Raw genomic sequence first — 21,706 nt, 5'->3', positions numbered from 1 at the left:
CCCTGTCTGCACTGGCCTCTGTTTGGAGGCACTTGGGGGTTGAGGAGGCTCCCAGCCGGCCTGCTGTTGCTCTTGGGGTTTGGCCAGTGTGGGTTGGGGGTCCTCACGGCCTCCTGGAACTTGGGAGTGGCACAGAACGAATTACTTGAGTTTGGGGGCGAAAGCTCAGAGAGGTCAATTGTTTCTCAGGACAGGAGCTAGCAGGTCTGTGCAGCCGTCAGCCCTGCTCAGCAAGATGGTCCTGGCTGCCTTGGTTGTGCAGAGATGCCCCCTAAATCACTACGGCAGGGCAAGGCTTGCATTTCTAGCTGAAATGCCCCATTCCGTATCACCTCTCATCTTTCTCTCTGTCAAGATGTCTCTCTTTTTACTTGTTTCTTTGCCATGTCCAGACACCTGCAACTCATTCCTTGCCATCTGCAGCTCCCCACCCACCAGGTCCAGGCATCCAGAGCTCACTCCCTGAGTTAGGGCTTTTCTAGCTCACGCTCTGCTCAATTTGAGTGTCTTCAGCTGATGCCGGTTACTGCGCAGTCATCTAGTACTTGGTTATGCCAGTACTAAATGACTTTGCAATAACCACTGTGCACTCCACTGCTCACGTAGACATGGCCAGCATGTGTCTGATGCTCATGGAGACAGGTTGCACTTCAGGACCCCGTGGTTGCATGTGTGTTATACTGTCCTTCCAGCTGAAAGGGGCTGAGCAGAGATGCTTTCTGAGCTGTCCTCATTGCCCCTGGGAGAGGGACGGTGTACAGATGAGCAACATGAATCCCTGCTGACCAAGTGTGTTCCTGTAAAAGCCTTTTTCTGCAGCAGCTGAATTCAAATAGTGGGAAAGGGATTCCCTCCTTTGTGCTGATCGTTGCTTCCACTGAAAGGAGGCATCTTTCAGCAACAGACCTCAGTGACTTGGGCCTGCTATTCAATTGACGTTTCTTCTTCTTGCAGAAGAATGGGCAGTAAGAAGAAGGAGATATTGCTGCAGGTCAGTATGAGTGGTCTGCACCGCAAATGTGTTTGTAAAGGCAATTTTAATCTTGACTGTAAATACATGGGGAAGATTTGGCCCTTGATTTCTCCAGCTGCTGTCGGCAAAGCTACAGTGCAGGGTCCTCGCTGTTGGCCAGTCTCCCCTGGGGACAGCTGCACAGATGCCCTTAGATTCCTGCCGAGGAGTCGCTAGAGCTGTACCGGTTCTCTTCCTAGAGAGTCTTCCTGGGTGAAGAGTCAAAGCAGTAGGTAATCTTGAGGGTGAGTAGGTAGGTTCAGTCCACTGAGGACACTAATCTCCAGTTAGGCTGTGGTAAGAAAATAGAGAAATGTCTATCATTCCCGTGGTCATCATTCAAGGCATATTAGGTGGGTGTAAGGATCAGGTCTCACCTCTGTCTAAGGCATCAGTGAGATTTGCTGGAATCCCACATCCAGTTATGCCATCTGTACTTCAGAAAGCTTGATACATAAGTCTCCTCTACCTTTTTAACTCGGTATAATTTGTTTACCCGTCGATGATCTAAGATTGCCACGATGAACTTAATTGTGGAATTTCCTAAATGTTTTAATGCTTCCCTTTTGACCTTGTAAAATCTTCTGATTATTGAGTTGTGATGATTATTGCAACAACAATTAACAGCTCATTTTCTTACAATCTAGCCTAGAAATGAAATGTAAATGAATTATGTCTATATAAAAAGGAAGTGCCTGCATCATTCTAGACAAAGAAAATACAACCTACTGACTGTTTGACCTGCTTTGAATCAAACCAATTAACACATTTTCTGATAAATTCTCAAGATAAATAAGTGCTGCTCACAAAGAGTAAGTAAAGGAGCACTGCAAGTTTAGCTAGAATACACAGTCTTGTGTTGACTCCTTGCTCTAAGGGCAAAGTAAAAATCAGCCTTAACTGTGGAAGTGGGATTGAATCTCCATAATTCCACGTTTCAAGAGGTTCTCTGAAGTAGCAGGTGGCTGCACTTTCTGCTAGAGAGAAAGAAAAACTGAAGTGCAAGGTGCCCTCTAGTGCCCCCAGAAACACCAAAGACCTAGCAGCGCATTTAGCTGTCTTTGCTGTCATAGGCTATTGACAAATGTATCTTTTAACCACTTTAACAGAGGAAGAGGAGCTGCCACCTGGGAGTGCACCTCAGCTGTTACAATCTAAAGGTTATGTCCCAATGATCCTGTGGCAATACAAGTGAGCTAAATCTCTCTCTAACTTTAATTGTGGATGGAACAGAGGAAAAGCTGCAGTGATTTTGCTGCACTTGCATTGCCACAGAAGCATGCAGATAGAACAAGGAGCAACAGTCTCAAGTTGCAGCAAGGGAAGTTGAGGTTGGATATGAGAAAAAAACTTGTTCACAAAGAGGGTAGTGAAGCATTGGAACAGGCTATCCAGAGAGGTTGTGAACTCCCCATCCTTTTTAAGACCCAGCTAGACAAAGCATTGGCTGGGATGATCTAGTTGGGGCTGGTCCTGCTTTGAGCAGGGGATTGGACTAGATGTGATCTCCTGTAGTCCCTTCCAACCTTAATTTTCTATGATTCTAACAGCTTAAATTGGTGTCATTTGATACCAATACTATTGTTATGCCTGTCTACATGGACGGATCTAGGATTTTGAAAAAGCGGGTACACCTGATGTGCTGCCTCATCACATATAGCCCAACACATATTTTTCTCCCACCAAAAAGAAACTAGAAACGTTACTAATAAGCTAGGACCCCAGCTATATTGTTCAGTTTAAGACTGACGCAAAAACAAATGTATGTGCATTAATGCATGTGCATTAATTTGCTCTATCCTAGATTATATATAAAAAACACAACAAACTAGGTAAAAAAATATCAAAAGCTGTTGTTTTGATAGTGCTGTAGTCATTAGAATTACATGTGCATTTCTTTCAGATTCATAAAACAAAATCTAGCCTTCTTGAGCATCTTGACAGGGCCTCCGATGTTTCAATGGAAGTTATTTCCACCCCTGAGTTGATATCCACCTGAGTTAACATTTTCATGCCCGAGTTTAATGTTTTTTAGCTAGAGTTAAAAAACAGTCTGCAGGGCTGTGAAGTAGGAGCTACATTGCCAGGAGCAGCTAACAGACAGCAGAATTACAGGCGAAAGGATAGCTTGATTCACGGAACATCGAGATCATTGCAAATGAAGGAACGTCATTCACACCTGTGGAATGAAGAGTTTAGAAGGCATCAGTAGATGATAATGAGCCATGAAGTCCAGGGCTCCCTTGCTGCTGCCACTGCCTGGTAGTTTGTTTTAAACTTGGGTGAAGCAGGAATCAAAAGGGGGTGTGACTGCATCACTGCAACTGCCTCCAGATCCTCCCCTGCCTGTCTATACCTTTAGATCCCTGCACTCAAGCAAGGCAGTAGGTTTTCCTGCATGTAGGCACAATAGATAGCATTTTGTAGGGTGGGAGGGAGACTCCTGCTTTATTCTGTCAGTGCACAGGGTCTCTAACAAGAGCACTTTAAGAAGAAAAAAAGGAAAGCCCCCCCTGGAGAATGGGATCACTGAAACAAGGACTGAGAAGAGTTTTGAAGCTATACATGGCCACTCCAGTCAGTGCATGGAGATTGTGGTTAGCAGTTCCTACTTGAGGTTGCACTAATATTTGTATTTAGAGCTGGAGTTGGACATTTTGGGACCAAAAATCGCACAAATGTCATGAGCTTTGTAGGTCTTTGACTTAATTCTAATGCCAGCAGGTATAACCCTTATTATTATTATTATTATTATTATTATTCCGTAGTCCTCTAGCCATTTTTGTTGCTCTCTGCTGGACTCTCTCCAATTTGTCCACATTCTTTCTGTAGTGGGGGCCCAAAACTCCCCACAGTGCTCCAGATGTGGTCTCACCAATGCCGAATAGAGGGGAAGAATCACTTCTCTTGATCTGCTGGCAACACACCTACTAATGCAGCCCAGTATGCTGTTAGCCTTCTTTGCAACAAGGGCATGCTTTTGGCTCATATTCATAGCTTATTGTCCACTGTAATCTCCAGGTCCTTTTCTGCAGAACTCCTGCTTGGCCAATAATTATTACTGTTGTTATTAATTGTTACTGTTATGTATTAGTTAGGCTGGCAAACTGTAGGTGACTCATCCAACAGCTCCCCAGCAGCTTCTGGTGCATGGTCTCCCCCTTGCAGCTGCACTACACAATCAACCTCATGTTGTACCTCTCTCTCCTCTCACTGTTAAAGCCAACTGTGGGATGATGGATGGAGAACGCGGCAGGAGTTTGCTGGTAGAGGGGGAAAGGAAGTGGATTTTGGTGCCACAGGGAGATGCCAGCTCTGAGTGACCACACTGACCCCAGATTGTGTCCCTACCACAGAGCAGTTGGGAGAGGATAGGCCTTATCCTAGCTGTGGCAGAGATTTCTTGCTATTTGGTATTCTTTTAAAAGTCCTGCTAAAAACAAGCCCCGTACCAAACCACTCTTGCAAGTGTTCTGTGTCAGCATTCCCTATCGTTCTTTGAAGTGAAGCAGTTTTGTAATACAATAAACATAGTGAATGTGTATGGTTTTCTGACTAATGTTCTTAATGTACTTTTATTAAAAAAAAAATGTTAACACAGATTACTATCAATAACCAGGAGCTGTGGGAGGAAATGCTGTGTTTCAAAGGACTGATGGGTAAGGACTTAGCCAATGTTCCAGATTTGCTTATATTTAATTTTAAATTCAGAGCCAGTAAACTATTGAATCTCTGTGAAGTGTACTGGGGGGTGTGGAAGTTGAGTAGCAGATGGCAAAGGTGGTTAGAGTGGATTAGGTCCTCCCATCTGCTTGGTCAACGGAGGGTTGTTAGCTGACAGAGCTGCTTGTCTCGTACATTATCCAGGCCAATCTGAAATGGCTTTCCTCACTTACCTGAGACTGTCCTCTGCACTTTATCAGATATCACTGCTCAGGGATCCTTCCTGGCACTCAGCTGGATCTTTCTTTCACTCAGCTTAGTCTCTAACACTTCCTGTTTATGATTCCTTAGGTCTTTCAAATAGTATTTGCCAATGCCAAGCTCCCAAGGAGGTCTCAGCCCTGAGACTGACCCTAGTGAGAGAGACATCACTCTAGGCAAAGAGAAAATGCTCCTCCTGTTTGTAATGGCTTTCCCCCAAAGCATCCACAGCCCAAAATGACAGCAGCAGAAGCACTGCTTCTGCAGCTTGCTCCCTAATGCTGTCACTAGCTTAGCTTGTTAGATTCAGCTCAACCCAGACCAGAGCTATCAGCTAAAGCCTCTGGCAACTGAGACTGCACTTGAGTACACACAAGTGCCTGGCACCTGAGTTGTCCTGAGGGACCTCTGTGCTCCTCCTTTATCCATGCCTGTAGTCTTGCCTCCACAAGAAGTCCCATCAGTGCAACCTAAATCTGCTCTTAAACTTGTTTTAGTGAAACTGGTGCAGCCCCTTGTGCAGCCGTCCTTAGTTTGGTTGCCAAGGGGCTTATTTCAGTTTAACTCAAGTTTGATACAGCGTGATAAACTGAAATCAGTGCCTTTAATTAAATAAGTTAAAACCACACTGTTGGTTAGATTGAAGCCACCTTTTCCCTCAGACCAGGCCTTAGTCTTGCCTGCCAGGCTGGTGTTGGTCCAGCATAGGAAGCTCCTTGCTGCAGCAAGACGCAACCAAGTGTGAAGGCAAATGGGATTAAGAAAACATCTGCCTCTGTGGAGGTGTAACAGGGACCCACACAGTCTGGCTCTAGACCCACTTGCAGCTTCCATCCCCTGCATTTGGCTTTCATCCCCTGCATGGTTTGGCTCTCCGGCCAAGTCACCAACAGCGCACCCTTGCCAGGTATCAGAATCCCAAATACAGGGCTTCTCCACCCTGGCATTAGGCTGGCCACTGCTCACCCTTCTGGGGGTCTTCCTTCCCTTCTCCTGCTCTCAACTCTGGTCTCTCCTGTGCTCTGCCCCATTCCTCTGACCTCTCCTGCTCACAGGGCTTCCCAGATCACCTGATGGGACAACAGCATAAGCAGCCTCTCACTTTGCTCTTTCAAAGGAGAGATGCTATCCTAACTCAAAGGATGACAGCCCAAGGGAAACCCACATCCTTGGGACCCCAGATAGCTGGGTTTCAGTCCCAGAGCCCCATCTGTCCCGTCCTTCATAGGCCCTCTTCCTGTCCCCCAGCCTTCTGGCTAGTTGCCTGCTCTCTGATAGAGCCCTGACTCCTGCACTTGCTCTCAGTGAGCCCCCCTGCTATCATTTTCATGGTGGGCTAACCCTTATTCACATGCTCTTCCTCTCCCCCCGTCTTCAGTGGCATCTCAGCTCCCTTAAAGGACCAGCTCACTTGGACTGAGAGCAATGCCCAGAGCAAGGGCTGCCTGCTATTGGGGGAAATCCTAACTGCAGGCAAGGACACTGATTTTTCTCTGCTTGAAATGGCAACTTATTTCTAGTGACATTAGACAGACTGCCTTGTGGAGGATGAGGAAGAAAGGGACAGAGCTAACACTGATTTTCTCAATTGCTGAATGCTCTGTGTCTCAGGTTAAATCTTAGCCTAAATGCTGTTTCTCCCCTGGTGTGTGTGTGTGTAAAGGTTAAAAATTATGTGAAGTTGCTGCAGATGTTCACAAGATTTTTTCAGCAACAATTTGCACAGAGCTCATTTGAGCTGTTCAAGATCCACATCCCTCGCTCTTATCACGATATCGTTAGAAAAAGAAGCAAACTGAATGATAAAAAAGTTGTTTTTCAGCCCCACGCAGTTCACTGGGTTTTGGCCCTAAACTGACTCACACTGCGCTCTTTTCTATATCTTTCCTACATTTCTGTTTTGGTCTTGCATTCTGCTAATATGGTGGGGTAACGTTTGAGCTCATATCAAGCAGCCTAGTTTATCTGGGCATTGAACACCTGACCCACACTCCTATTTTGGTGGGTAAATTGTGGGATTTTTCTTCCTGATCAGTTGTGTTCAGAAATGGCCCCTTTTCAATATCCAAATGACCCTGGTCAATCTGATCTGAAACGGCTATGGTCAAAGCTGATTAAAAACCTGCAAAGGCCAAGTTATTTGTATGTGCCTTGCCTAACTAATTCTGAGATATTTCAGTGCTGTTTACCATGATTATACTGCTTCTCCTTCGCAGTTGTTGACGTGTATCAAGCCTGGTGTGGTCCATGCAAAACAGTAGTGAACCTTTTCAGGAAAATAAAGAATGAGCTTGGTGATGACCTTCTGCATTTTGCTGTGGTAAGTAGTAACAGAGAAGCACTGTTTCCTATGTAGCAAATACCTATGGAACCAGCAGCCTGTGAAATGTATTGACTTTCTTTGCAGTATCTGGCTGATGTATCCATGTTGATCTAAGATTTTGAAAAGGGAGATGTAGATGATGCAGTGCATCGTCACATATAACACAACACACATCTTTCTCCAGTGTAAAAGAGACTAGAAGCCTTTCTAACATGCTAGGAGCCCCATATTATTCAGTTAAAGATCAAAGGAAAAGGAAAAACTTCTTTGGAATGTGCATTAATTCACTATATCATATATTGTGTTAAAAAAACCCAAACAAACACCCAAAAACTAGGCAAAAATAATCAAAAGGTATGGTGTCTTTAGTCCTGTTGTCATTAGCATTAAATGTACATCTCTTCTACAGATTCATAAAACAAAATCTAACCTTTTGAGCATCTTGGCAGTCCTTCCAATGATTCAGTGAAAGTTATTTCCACACCTGAGTTCATGTTTCTAGCTAGACTTAACAGTCTTCAGTGCTTTGAAGTAGAAGCTATGTTACCAGGAACAGAACAGCAAAATTGCAGAAGAAAGGCTAGTCTGAGTAGTGGAACCATTAAAGACCATTAAAAAGGAGAGAGGGTTCTTAACACCTGTGAAATGAAGAGTTTAGAAGGAATCAAGTAGATTATAGTGACCCATGAAGTCAATTGGCAGTTTCCTTCATTGCTGCCTGAATAGAAATGCCGCTGCCTCTGCCAGGCAGTGGATTTTAAACTTTGGGTGGAGCAGGAATCAAAGGGGAGTGCAACTGCCCCTGGATGTGTCCGTGCTCCTGTTCTTACTTACGTGAAAGGTTCCCTTGAATTCCATTTACTTAGTTATGACAGTGGGGAAGCTGATATGTGTGAAGACTTGCAGGATTGAGCCCTTATCATTCTGTTTCTTATTCCTTCTCCAAATGGGAAAAGACTTAATGCCTCCCCCTCATTACATTTATAAAAGTAAAGGATTTCTCTCTTAAAATAATGAACACCTCACATCTGAGCCTGAAAGAGAGAGTGGTTTCACCAGTATGGAAAACATATATTTCGGCTTAGCCTCAGCTCTCGGCCAAAAAGAATATGTTACATTCAGATTTACAAGTCAATACTCAATCGTAAGATAGCATTGCCCTGTGCTGTGTCTTGACACAGATGTATGACAACTGTAGTGCGAGAATGCTACATCGGTGAAGAAAAGCATTCAAAAGTTGCAAATGTCCGTGTTAAGGATTTCTGTGTAATTAGAACTTTATTCCAGTCTCAATTCTGAGTGCATTTGTTCCAACCAAATCCTCGATGGACTTCACAATACAAAATCTTCCATCTAGAAACCAGTCAAATTTGTTAGCAGCAATATATGCCTGTCATACCACTTACAACTTCAAGTACTCATAAGTAAGGTAATGAATAGTTGAGAACTAAATAAATGTTACATTGCCTACATAAACATTCTCAAACAGGAAGAAATGCATCTTAGCAAACCTTTCTGGGGAAGGGTTTTATGGTGTCTCATATTTTATCACATTTAGAAATGCACCTTAAACAGAGCAACATGGTCTTATTCAGAGATTGTACAACAAATTTGCCATTGTAAGAATACCAAGTTTGGTTGACAGAGGCCACGGGCAGACATGCTGCTTGAAAAGCTGCAGGTGCTTTTGAAGTACTCCAGACAGTGAGGGTAGATATTAATACCTGAAGAAGTGCTTCAGAAATGGTTGAGATGTTTCAAAGATGACCTGGAAAAAGAGGAACATCTTTGAAGTGCTTCATTTTGAAGAGCTTCCTGAATGTCCACAGCCTCTAACAGTCCTCCAGCATCTCACAATGCTCTGCTCCCTTCTCCCCCAACATAGAGAATGAGGGAGGGGGGGCAGACAGCCAATGAGAGCTGTTCTGTGTGCTTGCTCTCCTTGGGAATCTGAGGATTCCAGAGACTGAAGGTTGAAAGTCATGCAAAGACTCTTGCTCTCCAGCCCATTTGGCTGGAGAGCAGGGATTGCAAGCATTTCAAATGCATGTCTGTTCATGCCCAAAGGTAACTGCATTGATGTCATTGACTTCTTTAAGGGGACAGACTGGCAGAGGTGTAGTTGGGCACCTGGTTCCCAAAGGCTGGTGCCCTGGTTGCACCCCCCCCCCCCCCCCCCCCCCCCCCCCCCCCCAAGATACACTGCTGTAGACCTGTGAACAATTGACCACAGGGTGAAAGGAGGCACAGGGCTTTATGGCATGTTGGCTGCTCCCCAACAACTGCCTGTAGTGGGCACAGGTGATAGAGGGGTAAATTACAATGGGGTTAGCTTCTACTTACCTCAGGGTAAAACTCCACAGGCAAGCTACCAGGGAGCCCTGCTCCTTTTACCCCTATGGTAAATTGTTCGTGTACTTGTACCCTCTGTCATTCAACCTAATGCTACACAATGTTTTGGTGCCACACCAAATTCATCTAGCACACATTAAATGGCTTAATTGGCTGTATGAGGGCCCTCAACATGGTAGGGAATCAACCGTGAGTGAAGGTGCTTCTAGTGGGAGAGGGAGAGACATCATCATCTGAAAGTCAGATATACCAATAACACCATCAGGCAGGCCTGTATGATTTGTATCCTCCTTTCAGTCATTAAAACATGTAATAAATCATTTATGTATTCATATAAGCTAATTACAAGGTTGGAGGCACATCTGATAATGGGGTAATTTAAAGATGGTGCTACTTGACTAAAGAAAGATGATATTTGCTTTTATTAAGATCTCATTATTTTAAATGTCACTAATAATTTCTGCATAGTATAATAAAAACGATTTTTAAGAAGGCTTTTCAGGCCCTCAGACAAAGAGGGCAGATCACATGAAATATTCCTCAGCACTTGTTTTTGGATATGTATGTTTGCTGTTCTGCAGTAGAAGAGGTCAGTATAAATGAATTCTTTCTTTCACATTTTATTTAGGCTGAAGTAGATTCCATCGGTGCTCTGGAAAAATATCAAGGAAAATGTGAACCTACTTTTCTCTTTTATGCAGTGAGTGAAAACAAATTAAATTGGATGCATGGGAGTAAACTTGACTTGCAGCTGAAACATTTCACTTTCAAACTCTATTCCTTATAATACAGTTACTGTCTTTTTCATTGACTAATAAGTAACTGAATGAGAGAGAAATGAAAACGTCTTAGTGAGGGGGGAAAAAGAGTTATGCCAGGTAATTTTAAAATTAAATAAAGGGCGGACAATGTGGAAAGATCCAGGAAATTTGTTTTCTCACACTATGGAGGGTCCATGTTTGTGCTGAATTAGAACTGATGGCTTGTAACAGGGACCTCCTAACCTGGGGGCGGGCAATTATTTTGGGCAGAGGGCCACTTACTGAGTTTTGGCAAGCCATCATGGGCCGCATGACAGGCAGTCCAGGGCAGATAAATACTAATTTTCTAAATTTTTTTAAGGGCCCCGTGGGCTGGATAGAATGGCCTGGCGGGCTGCATCTGGCCCCCGGGCCACATTTTGCCCACCCCTGCCCTAACCCCTGCTACCTAGTAAAGAGGGACAGCACTATATGGCTGCAGAGCTACAGGCAGCAGAAACAGGGCTGCAGAGACACCAACCAGTTTGCTAACTATGTAATGGGGAACCCCTGTCCCGTAGCAGGCAAGGGGGTTTGAGATGAAAAAGGAGAGGCCCCTTTTAAGTAGGGTTGCCAACTTTGACTGAAGCTATTCCGGGAGATTTTTTTTTCCCTCTACACAATGTAATGTCATTAATTGTACTGTTCAACCCGTTCACAATATCAATCTCCCAGATTGCTTTCAATAGTCACCAGGAGATCGATGCTGATTCCAGTAGACTCCTGGTCAAGCTGGGAGGATTGGCAACCCTACTTTTAAGTCTGGACAAGCTGAAGCTGGAAGGGGCTGAGCCTAGGAGCCATATCAGCCCAGTTCCTGGGCTGAGGAGGCTGTCTGGCTCAGACAACAGGAGAAGAAGGGGCTCCCTGTTGGGAAGCAAGGCAGGGAGGATTGCAAAGAGATGTCGTACAGTGTGTGAGGCCAGAGGAGCTGAAGCTGGGGCATAGCCAGTGACTGAAGTGGGGAGGTCTGTGGAAAGGCACCCTAGAGAGCTGGTGCATTTTTGTTAGGATTTGCTGGTGTTTCTTTAGCCACGAGGCGTGGGATGTCTAGTTAGGAGTAGGGAGGCCACTGAAGGGGCCTGGTGTGAGGACGTTATGTGTTCTGTCAATGGAGGGGCACTAGATGGAGACCACCAGGCCCTGGTGGAACCGAGTGGGGCAGAGAGACTGAGTTTGCTCCCAGCCAAGATGCTCAGAAGGGGGTTTGAGCCCAACTGAGAACAGAGAAGCCTTGTAGAGAGACTATGTCATTCATTGGGCTGGATAAGAGGTGGCTCAGTGATGAGAAGGGGGAGAAAGACATCTTTTTCTGAGGGCTGCTTCCCAAATCCCTTGTAGGTAAGATCATGGCAGACAAGTACAGGGTAGTGTCCTAGGAAGTCCTGAGTCACCTGCCAGAGGGTGCCAGAGCCGCGTTGGAGGCAGAAGCCTATTACAGGGCTATCTAGGCCAATACCTCATCTCAAGCATTGTCTAGGACCATCTGGTGTTGGAATCTGCTAAACTGCTATTTTAGAAGAACTCGTCCTCTGGAAGTTTCTTCTTCACCCCGTTCATTAGTTTGGCTCTTGCCCTGAAGCATGAAAGTGCAGATCTTTTCTTAAAGGTGCAATTGCTGTTTGTAACATGAGTGTAGACAGCTTTATATTCCCATCCATTCATTCCACGTGTGGCCACAGCTGTACCACAGACCACCTCACAGACCTGTGCCCATGACAGTGCTGGGCTGGGCTGCCTGTGCCTTGGCCAGGACTGAGGGTGGACAATGCAAAGGAGGAGCTAGATTTGCAGAGCATGCTCTCCTTTGCTCACCCAGACACAGGCACAGTGCCCATCTGTATTGTGATACTGTACGCTTGACTGCTATTGACATGGGTAGCCAGAAGGTGTCACACATGCTGGACCATCTGAATGCTGGGAAAACTATTTTGTGGTACAAGGGTGAGCTTGGCCACTTTGGGATGTCAAGGAAACTTTGGTGGGTCCCTTGTACCAAGTAGCAGGGAAGTTATACATGTTCTCATGCACTGGCCAACACCAGCCTGACTATCCTCTTCTCCTGTAACTACCTCAACAAATGGAAAGAGACCAGGCTGGAAGCAGGGGCACCTCCACCCAGATAAGAATACATCACTAACTCCTCCCTGTGGCAGCACAGCTGGCCCTATGCCACAGCTGGCAAGCTCGGAGGAGCTCCCAGAGTATTGTCTGTGGGGTGGGGACAGTGTGTGAGCCACAGAGTATCTTTATCTGATTCAGCCTGTCTCCCTTATCTTATATTAACCAAGTAGTGCTCATCCTCACAGGCCCCAAGCTAACTCCTGGTGCCTTCAGCTACCACTTTTCCATTTGGTTTGGAGGAGGTTCTCTGTCAGCAATTAAATAAGAATTGGATTTTGCCACATCCCAACACTGGAATTACTAAAAAGTCTAACCAGACAAGGGGCCTAATGTAAAGAGAAGGTGTGTCCCCTGACTAACCAACTTCATTTGATGCCTTTCAGGGAGGAGAATTGGTAGCTGTTGTAAGAGGAGCTAATGCACCGTTGCTGCAGAAAACCATCCTGGAACAGCTAGCAGCAGAAAGGAAGGTCCTAGAGCATGGAGCAGAGCATGTGGTGGTAAGCAGGGGTCTTCATGTGTAGTGTCTGAGGTATGGGCCATAGCACTTCAGGGCCACGTAGGTGGAAATTCAAGAGGGCCCAACCCTGCCTAAGAAGCATAGCTTCCCACAGCCCCTTGCTCCTTGCGTTTCCAGAAGCCCTCTCCGAGCTGGGCTCTGAGGCACTGAGTTGGACTGGAGTTTGTCACGGCCATAACATTTTCTGGATCTGTTTGCCCATTCATTCTTTCAAGGCGCCATCACAACAGGGTTCGTGGCCTGGGTTCCCTGGCATTGGACAGGGCAAAACGCCCCATGCTGCATACTGGGATTTGACTCTGAGGTGACAGTATGGGAGACCCCATGCTGCTCCAGGCTGCATGTTCTCCAACTGTCATTGCCTCTGCACCTAGGACCTGTTGGTTGGGAGCCCCTGATGAAGCTTCACCCAGCTCCTCTGCAGGTGTGTATGTGTGGATCCGCCTCCCCGCAGCTCTGTAATAAAAGGCTGCTTGGTCTGCATTGTGTGATTTCAAGACTCTGAGTTACTGAATGGGGGAGGTGGCTGTCCTCCTTTTAGAGGGGCACCCTGATCTCATATCGGCACAGCCAACAGCCTGCCCAGAGAGCTCCAAAGGACAGTGTGGAGCAGTATGTTCTGCTCTCAGCACTCAATGCAGCTACACAGACCAAAGGTCAGGCTTCATTGCCCTGTCCATGCACACAGGACACTAGACCACACAAAGATGACACAGCACGTTGCTGCCAGCTCACCTGGGCCAGGCCACATAACCTTGACATTACAAGTTTGCATGGTGCAGTGATGCATCTGCTCATGTGTGGATGTGAATATTCAGGATCCCCCTGACAGGATTGAAAGGGAACTGGATCTCTGATCTCACCTGACTCAGGAACTAGTAGGGAGGTAGTGGTAAGTTAGTTCCTCCTCCCCCTCCTAGCCCAGCAGTACAGCCCAGCCACTAGAGGTGGCTGTCAAGAACCTCTCTCTAAAGCCAGATGCAGAGTGGTCCCAGCCCTGCATGGTGAGACTGGTAACAGGTAGCATGAATCTTGCAGTCACTGCTTATTCCATTGTTCTCTTCTCTAGATCAAGGATGAAACCCTCTACAAAGAAGAAAATCCAGCTGCCACTCAGAAAAGAGAACAGGGGGGTGAGCAGGGTAAGTCACCCTGTCCCAAATTGCACAGGGCACACTGAGCCACATGAGCTTGAATCTTGCTGCCTTGGACACTACAGCAGGCTCCTTCAGACACTCCCCACCCCCTGTCAGGCCACAGGGCCTTCCCTCAACCTCTGCGGATTCAGCACATGGGCTGGCATCCCCCACAGCTTTGCAGCACTGTAAAAAGCAAAACATGTCATGAAGGGTACATTTGCCTTTCCCAAACCAGTGACCACATGGAGGACAAGCCCCAGTGTTTCTGCTCTCTGAGGGCCTTTATAGAGGCCAGTCTTGTCTACATCAGGGAGAAGAGGTAATTTGTGATTCTTCTTCATAAAGGCTGGCTTGGAGGCCAAATTATGCTGCTTGGTGAGGCTGTGGTCTTCAGCTCAACCTATGAGCTGCTGCATCAGCAGAGGAGATAGGAATAGACATGCCTATTGGCAGTTATGAGACAACCTGCCCCTGGGGTTTCTCTTTTGTAACTCCTGGCACTAAAAGAGTGGCATGTGCCTTGTCGCATGGCTGTTTATAGTTTCATAGTCTCATGGTAGGATCGGAAGGGACCTGAGCAGATTGTCAAGTCCGACCCCTGCCATGGCGGGAAAGAGAACTGGGGGCAAAGGTGTTCATCCAACCTCCTTTTAAAGACCCACTTTCTTGGAAGTTGGTTCCAGATCCTGGCTGCCCTGAGAGTGAAGTAGCACCTCCTGATGTCTAGCCTGAATCTACCCTCTGCCAGCTTGTGACAATTATTTCTTGTCACTCCTGGGAGTGCTCGGGGGAACAGGGACTCTCCCAGTGCCTGCTGGTCCCCCTTGACTAGTTTGTAAATGGCCACTAGATCCCCCCCTCAGCCTTCTCTTGTGGAGGCTGAACAGGTTCAGGTCCCTTAGCCTCTCCTCATAGGGCCTGCCCTGCTGCCCCTGATCATGTGAGTGGCCCTTCTCTGGACCTTATGTTGTCCACATCCCTCCTGAAGTGCGGTGTCCAGAACTGGATGCAGTACTCCAACTGCGGCCTGACCAGTGTCGCATAGAGGGTGAGGATCACCTCCTTGGACCTGCTTGAGATGCATCTGTGGATGCATGACAAGGTACGGTTGGCCTTCCTGACCACATCCCCACACTGTCAGCCCATGTTCATATTGGCCTCAGTAATGACTCCAAGATCCTTCTCTGCCTCTGCACTGATGAGAAGGGAGTTCCCCAGCCTGTAGGTATGCTGCTGGTTCTTCCCCCCAGGTGCAGTACCTTGCACTTGTCAGTGTTGAAACCCATCCTGTTCTCATCTGCCCACCCCTGTAACCTGTCTAGGTCCGATTGCAGCCTATTCCTTCCTTCTAGCGTGCCCACTTCTCCCCACATCTTAGTGTCGTCTGCAAATTTGAACAGGGTGCTTTTTACCCCTATGTCCAAGTCGCTGATGAAGATGTTGAACAGCGCAGGTCCGAGGACCAAGCCCTGGGGGACCCCCACTGCCCACATCCCTCCAGGTCGAGTAAGACCCATCCACCACCACTCTCTGGGTGCAGCCCTCTAGCTAGTTAGTGACCTATCTGACTGTAGGCATCGACACCACAGTCCCCTAGTTTTTTAATGAGAATGGGGTGAGAGACCGTGTCGAAGGCCTTCCTAAAGTCAAGAAAGATTATATCCACCGTGACACCTGCATCCAAGGATTTGGTGACCTGGTCATAGAAGGCCACCAGGTTGGTCTGACAGGACCTGCCTCTAGTGAACCTGTGTTGGTTGCCCCTAAGCATAGTCTCCCCTGCTGGCCCCTCGTGCACATGTGCCAGGATAATTTTCTCAAAAAGCTTCCCCAGGACTGAGGTAGGACTAACTGGCCTATAGTTTCCTGGGTCCTCCTTCCTCCCTTTTTTGAAAATGGGAACCATGTTGGCCCTTTTCCAGTCCTCTGGCACATCGTCAGAGCACCATGAGTGCTCGTAAACCCGTGCCAGAGGTGCCACAATAACCTCTGCTAGTTCCCTCGGCACTCTGAGGTGGAGATCGTCCTACCTTCCTACCTTTTAGGTCCTACCTTCCACTGAAAATAACCCTATCAAATGTAAATATGGGTGTCCTTCCTTGCCATGGAAGGAATCGCACTGAATTTTTGGCCCCAGAGAGCCGTGAGGTCCACAGGCTGACTGAACAATAATAAACAGCCTTTCTGCTGATCAGTAGTAAATGTGCCACCTATCAGTCCCCTTGAATGTCTTTGCGTTCTTCTGCAGGGGCATGAACAGGGGAATACAATCTCCATCCTCACTGCTCTGCAACCCTCTCTCTTATCCCCTCTCTCCTATCTCCTTTCATAACCAAGAAGCCCTAGTCTTGCTAGGACTCTGATCATTTTGCTATATCTATTGCATTGCTTTTGTGTTGGGTGACCATGCTGCTGTGTGCTATTCCTTACATACCCAAGCTTTTTTGACTGCTGCTGGCCATAAGGGTCACAGAAAATTCTGTGAAGTGTATTAGGATTTCAGAATTTCCCCTCCTATGTGCATTACTTTGCATTTGTCAACACTTGAGTGCTGTCTGCACATTCCCGTCACCCAGATCAGTCCTTTCAAGTTCCTCAAAGGCTTTGCTATAAGAACCAGTCTGGCCTAAGCTGTAGGCCACTAGAGGAGGGCCAGGGAAAGGAGCTAAGAGTCCAAGGAACCTAAACTTAAGGGGAACTCTAGCAGAGTCCAAGTTACAGGGTGAGTTAGGGTTCTAGAGTCGGGGACTAAATTACCTAATTCCAGGGGGAAATCTAGGGGCAGTCCAGATCACGGGATGAATTCAGGTTCTGGAGTCAGAAGCCAAATTACCAAAGCCAAGGAAGGGGAAGGATTTCTTAGGGTGTTTGGACCAACTATGTAGCTGGGATAAAGTTAGATGAGTTTTTGAATGCAAGATTGCCACAGGTGGACTTAAAATGAGGAGGCTGTTCTCTCCAGCAGCAAATTGGGAGGCCCTAAGAGTGGTCAGCTGGTTCATCAGCTGGGGTCAGGCTGCTGTTACAACCTCTGGTTTAGCCAACTGGACAATTAGTTCTGGCTGGGCTGCCTGTTAGGGGCCCTGACATTCTCCAGTTTTAACTTCATTTCATCATTTTGAGTCATCTACAAATGTTGCTGCCATTTCCACTCTGTTAAGAAATTTGGTCAACATCACCTGGCCTACATCAACATCTGGCGACACCCATTGCTGACTTCTAGCCATGTTCAGTTGTGTCCATTTACCCCTTCTCTTCCTTCCATCTCAGCCAGTTTCTGGTGCATAACAGCATTTTGCCTATGACTCCAGTGCCTCTTTGTTTTTCTAATAGCTTTCTGTGATGGGCTTTATCGAAGGCTTTCTGAAAGTACAAACAGATTAAACCCAGCAATGCTAGAACAAAGTAAGTGAGAAATGTTTAAAGAGTGATTTCAAGAAAAAGCCCAGTTATGGGTCATCCAAGTTATGTACCACAGCAGTGCCACAGCACTTTGGATTTTCTATTACCATAGACAGCTTAAGTAAATACTGAAGCATGGGGCTGAGAGAGCAGAAGACTCCTCTATTGTATTGCAAGTTGCTCACTAATGCATTGGCTGAAACATGAACCTTGTGATAAATGGCTGTACAAAGCTATTGGAAGTTGCCGTAAGTTGTATGAGCTTTCTCTTACTTTGCACATTATTAGCCTTCTCTCTTTTTTCCCCCCTGTCTCTGTTAGAGTAACGAGCCCACAGACCTCTGGGGTGGTTTTATCTGTTGCCATCTGGGAAAGGAGGAATCTTACAACTGTTTTCCCTGGTAAACATGCTGCTTGACCTGACAATGTGGATTTGCTCCTTCATCTGGAGGTACCTGCACGTCTCCTAGGGTTTGCGGAATGTGATTAAAAACTGTTCACAGGGTTTGAGGTTTCTGGCACTCTGTTTTCTCCCTGACACGGTTACACTTTGAGCCACGTCCTCCAGCCTGTTTAAAGCCCTAGCAGGTCTGGGAGGCAGCTGAGCCAGAGTGAGGCCTCTGCACCAGGGGAGCCCAGAGGACACCCTTGCTGGTCTCCACAGAGTTTCTTGCAGGTTGTCTAGTGTTGGCTCCCTTTCAGTATGAAGCTGCAGTGCTAACTACAGTGCCAGGGAGTGGCTGGGTAGCTATATCTGCAAGGACGCATACTCCCTGGCCAAAGCCTGGTGGAAGGCCTTGTGACTCACTACCTTATCTCCACACATTGCAAAGAATGGTAACTCTGGTCCAGCCTTGAGCTTGTCATCAGTGACTGTCTCCGGGCAAGCCAGGGCACATCACCTGGAGCCTTATTAAAAAAACACACCCCAAGTGTTTTGCCCAGGGCTTCCCATGCCTGGGCCCAGCATGAGTTGCAAGCATTCTGCATCAGAGCCAGTTGGGGCTTCATTGGGTGCTGAGCAAACAACTGTGAAGCATCTAGACCAGGTGGCCAACCTGGGGCATGAGCAGGGGCAGATCCAGCATTTCCCAAAGGGGTTGTGGGAACAGCAGCCTGCATTGCATCCCCTGCTTCCAGCTCTACCACCCCACCCATGTGGGCAGACTGAGCTGTGGAGCCTCTGGGGACTTGAAGTCCCTAAAGCAGGTGAAAATCCCCCTCCCTTCCTCTTCCTCCTCAGAGGTAGGTCCCTTGCTCTCCTGTTCTCAGCTGCTGCTTTCTCCATTGCTTGAGGTCAGGGAAGTTCTAAAGCCAACTGAGCTGAGCAGGGGGCTGGGGTCAGCTGGGAGAGGGACAGAGGCCCTGTCCAGGCCCAGAGCAGGTGCGGGAAAGGACCCTCATTCATCCCTCACTCCATCTCCAGCTGAGCCCAGCCCCCGCGCTGGCAGCAGGAACAGCTCCTGGGACAGCAGGGAAGGGGCAGAGAGGGTCTGTGGGGTTCAGCCAGGCCTGCCATACGCCACTAGGAGCGATCTGGGGGTCAGCAAGGTGGGAGCACAGAGCACTGCATCTGGGTGGGGTGCAGGGAAGGAGGTCCAGGCGACCTGGAAGGGGAGGGCTGCAGGGCACAGGCTGTGGTGTGAGCCGAGACCTGAAACCAGGGCCGTCCTACATCAGGATCGGGAGAAACTGAAGCAGAGCCAGGAGCCTGGGGCACGAGTAACTGAGACTTGCCAACACAGGCCCAGGCTGTAGATGGGCCCACAAGGGGCGAGCGGCTGCTTCAGCAGTGGAGCTGTGTGCTGGAGCCAGGGGCCGGTCAGTGACCCGGGCGCTTGGCCCAGCCGGGCATGCCTGACCAGAGGCCCTGAGCAGGGCTGTGGCACAGGGCAGGACGGGGTTTCACCCGCTTGAGGGACTTGAGAATGGGGCTGGAGCACAGCACAGGAGCCTTGTGCCTAATGGGGGTGCAGCTGTGCCCCTGCTCTCCCTCTGGCTCTGCCCCGGGGCAGGGAGCGGAAAGCAGAGCAGCAACGCGGTCCCTGCTCTGGGCCAGCGCTCAGCAGTCAGGCTCCCCGCAGGTGCGGCTCACCCCGCCCGGCCTTTGCCCCCTGCCCAATTACTCCGCGGTAAGGGAAGAGCGAGGTGCGTGGCTCGGCCGGCGCCTCCCCCGCGCCAGGGGGCGCTCGTTCGGGCTCCCGGCACTGCACGGCCATGCCCGGCCTGGGCGGTGCGCGCGGCCCCTTCCCCGGCGGTGAGTCCGCGCAGCCCCTGCGCCCCGCCCCGACCGTGACCTGGGGGTGCCCTCCCGCTCATCAGCTCGTGTGTGTGCATGTGCGCGTACCTGTGTGTGTGCGCGCACGCGCCTTTCTCTGTGTGCATGAATGCACCTGTGTGCGCATATCTGTGCATGTATCTGTGTGTGCGCGTAGACCTGTGTGCGCATGCATGTATATCTGTGAGTGTGCATCTGTGTGTGTGGGGGTGTATCTCTGTGCACCTGCATACGTGTGTGTACCTGTGAGCATGTGTTTGTGTTATTTGCATGTGTGTGTATCTGCCTGTGCACACCAGTGTGCGGGTGTGTGTGCAAGAGCTGCCACTGGCGAGCTCAGAGCCCAGGTGTGCCTGGCCCGGGCCGCCGTGGCGTGGGTGCTCGGCCGTGGAGGACAGTCAGGAGCAGCCGCCGGGCCTCGTGTCCCCAGGGGGTGCGCGTTCTGTCCGGGCGAGCTGAGGACGCATCTCCCTTCAGCCCGGCTCTTCCTCCTGTGTGACGCGATGAAGTATCGCTCTGCGGATGGCACCAGGCAGTTACTGTGCTGCCAACCAGGCTAGCACGATGGACGGAAGATGGGCTGGGAAGGTGTATTTGTTTGGGCTAGAGCAGTGCCGTGGCTTCTGTAGTTGGCCAGTGTGGGAAAGAAGACTAAACCACGCTGAGATTGACAGCAGGCTTTGCTCCTCTGCTCCCCACCCCCGCAGCTGCACGGCACTTGTTACAGCACCACGCAGCAACGCTGGCGTTAACCTGCTGCTGTTGGGGCTCTGCGGTTTGAGGGCCCTGAGCATGAGCCTCGCTCTGAGCAGCCTCTTCTGGGGCCTGCTCCTGGTGCTTCTCACTTAGCCCTGTTGTAAAGCAGGAATAGTGCTCTCTGCCTTTGGACTGAATGTACCAAATAAGTATCCGTGTTGGACAGCGGTGTGCGGGCCGGGAGCAACCCGAGCCCTTTTCGCGCTGCACGCGGGCTGTGGCCAGCAGCCCGGGCACACCGGGGCGGAGAGGGAAGGGCTTCGAGCTGGAATTAGGCACGGACGCGTAGCGGTAGTTTAAAAGATTGTTTACTTACACCGAGATGGCAGTGGTGTAGGCTGGAAAACTTGCTTAAGTTGCGGTTACAGACAGGAAAGAAGAGAGGCAGACAAGAGTTCTAAACTCGTGAACTCTAGCCCAATCCGGCTGAAGGCTCTGAACACGCGAGCCCGTCGTGTCAGCCGAAGAAAGTACTCGTCCGGAAGAGCTCTGAATAAACTCACACGAAGTTTGCTAGGCTCCGTGGGTCCTTCTGCTCACTCATTCACACGAAGTTTGCTAGGCTCCGTGGGTCCAGTTCTTTTGCGCGCGGGAAGGGATACGTCTGGATTGCACTCGGTGACGGGGAGAGGCTAGAGGTTGATCAGACCTCCATTGCCTGCTTTAAATGCACTGGGTCCATAAGGATCCGCAGCGCTTAGAGATCTTCACACAGCGTGAAGTCCGTGTGAATAATTTAGAACTGGCCAATAATGGGACCCAAATTAGCATACAAATGGCGGGAACTCTTTGCAACGAGCATTTCTGTGCTGCAACAAAGAAATGCACCCTGCAAAGAAAGCTTCAAATTGGAGGAAAATTCTCCCTTGCACCGGGGTTCTCTTTTGCAGCAGAAAACTCCACCGTGCAAGGAAGCTGCAATTTAGCAGGGACAATTTAGCAGTGCCGAAGCACACAAAAACAAAAATCACACCCTTTGGGTTGTGACAAGCGGCAGGGAGCAGATGCTGAAAGGGAGGCGAACAGGGTCTGACTCTCTTCTTCTGCCTGCAGCCCCCAGCATTGAAGGTCCATGA

The 21,706-nt window shown here is 48.6% G+C and overlaps 2 protein-coding genes across 3 annotated transcripts in view; both read left to right on the top strand.

Moving 5' to 3' along the window:
- Window positions 1-21,706, top strand: part of NME9 (NME/NM23 family member 9) — a 36,186-nt gene that overhangs the window by 10,462 nt on the left and 4,018 nt on the right. The window contains exons 3-9 of one of the 2 annotated variants that reach the window (XM_025216829.1): window positions 955-991; window positions 4,614-4,671; window positions 7,153-7,256; window positions 10,240-10,311; window positions 12,919-13,035; window positions 14,125-14,197; window positions 17,528-18,094. In XM_025216829.1, coding sequence (XP_025072614.1) covers window positions 959-991; window positions 4,614-4,671; window positions 7,153-7,256; window positions 10,240-10,311; window positions 12,919-13,035; window positions 14,125-14,197; window positions 17,528-17,607 — 537 coding nt within the window. In that variant the 5' untranslated portion in view covers window positions 955-958 and the 3' untranslated portion in view covers window positions 17,608-18,094. Of the gene's footprint in view, window positions 1-954; window positions 992-4,613; window positions 4,672-7,152; window positions 7,257-10,239; window positions 10,312-12,918; window positions 13,036-14,124; window positions 14,198-17,527; window positions 18,095-21,706 lie in introns of those variants that run through there. The other variant, XM_025216830.1, reaches the window with a different exon arrangement.
- Window positions 16,980-21,706, top strand: part of LOC102379968 (vacuolar protein sorting-associated protein 8 homolog) — a gene marked incomplete at its 3' end in the record, with an annotated part of 129,230 nt that continues 124,503 nt past the window's right edge. Inside the window, exons 1-2 of the mRNA XM_025216841.1 lie at window positions 16,980-17,599; window positions 17,918-18,047. The remainder of the gene's footprint in view (window positions 17,600-17,917; window positions 18,048-21,706) is intronic.

This window comes from Alligator sinensis, unplaced genomic scaffold, assembly GCF_000455745.1.
Source record: "Alligator sinensis unplaced genomic scaffold, ASM45574v1 scaffold1264_1, whole genome shotgun sequence".
Lineage (NCBI taxonomy): Eukaryota > Metazoa > Chordata > Crocodylia > Alligatoridae > Alligator > Alligator sinensis.
This window is presented reverse-complemented; position numbering and strand designations above follow the sequence as displayed.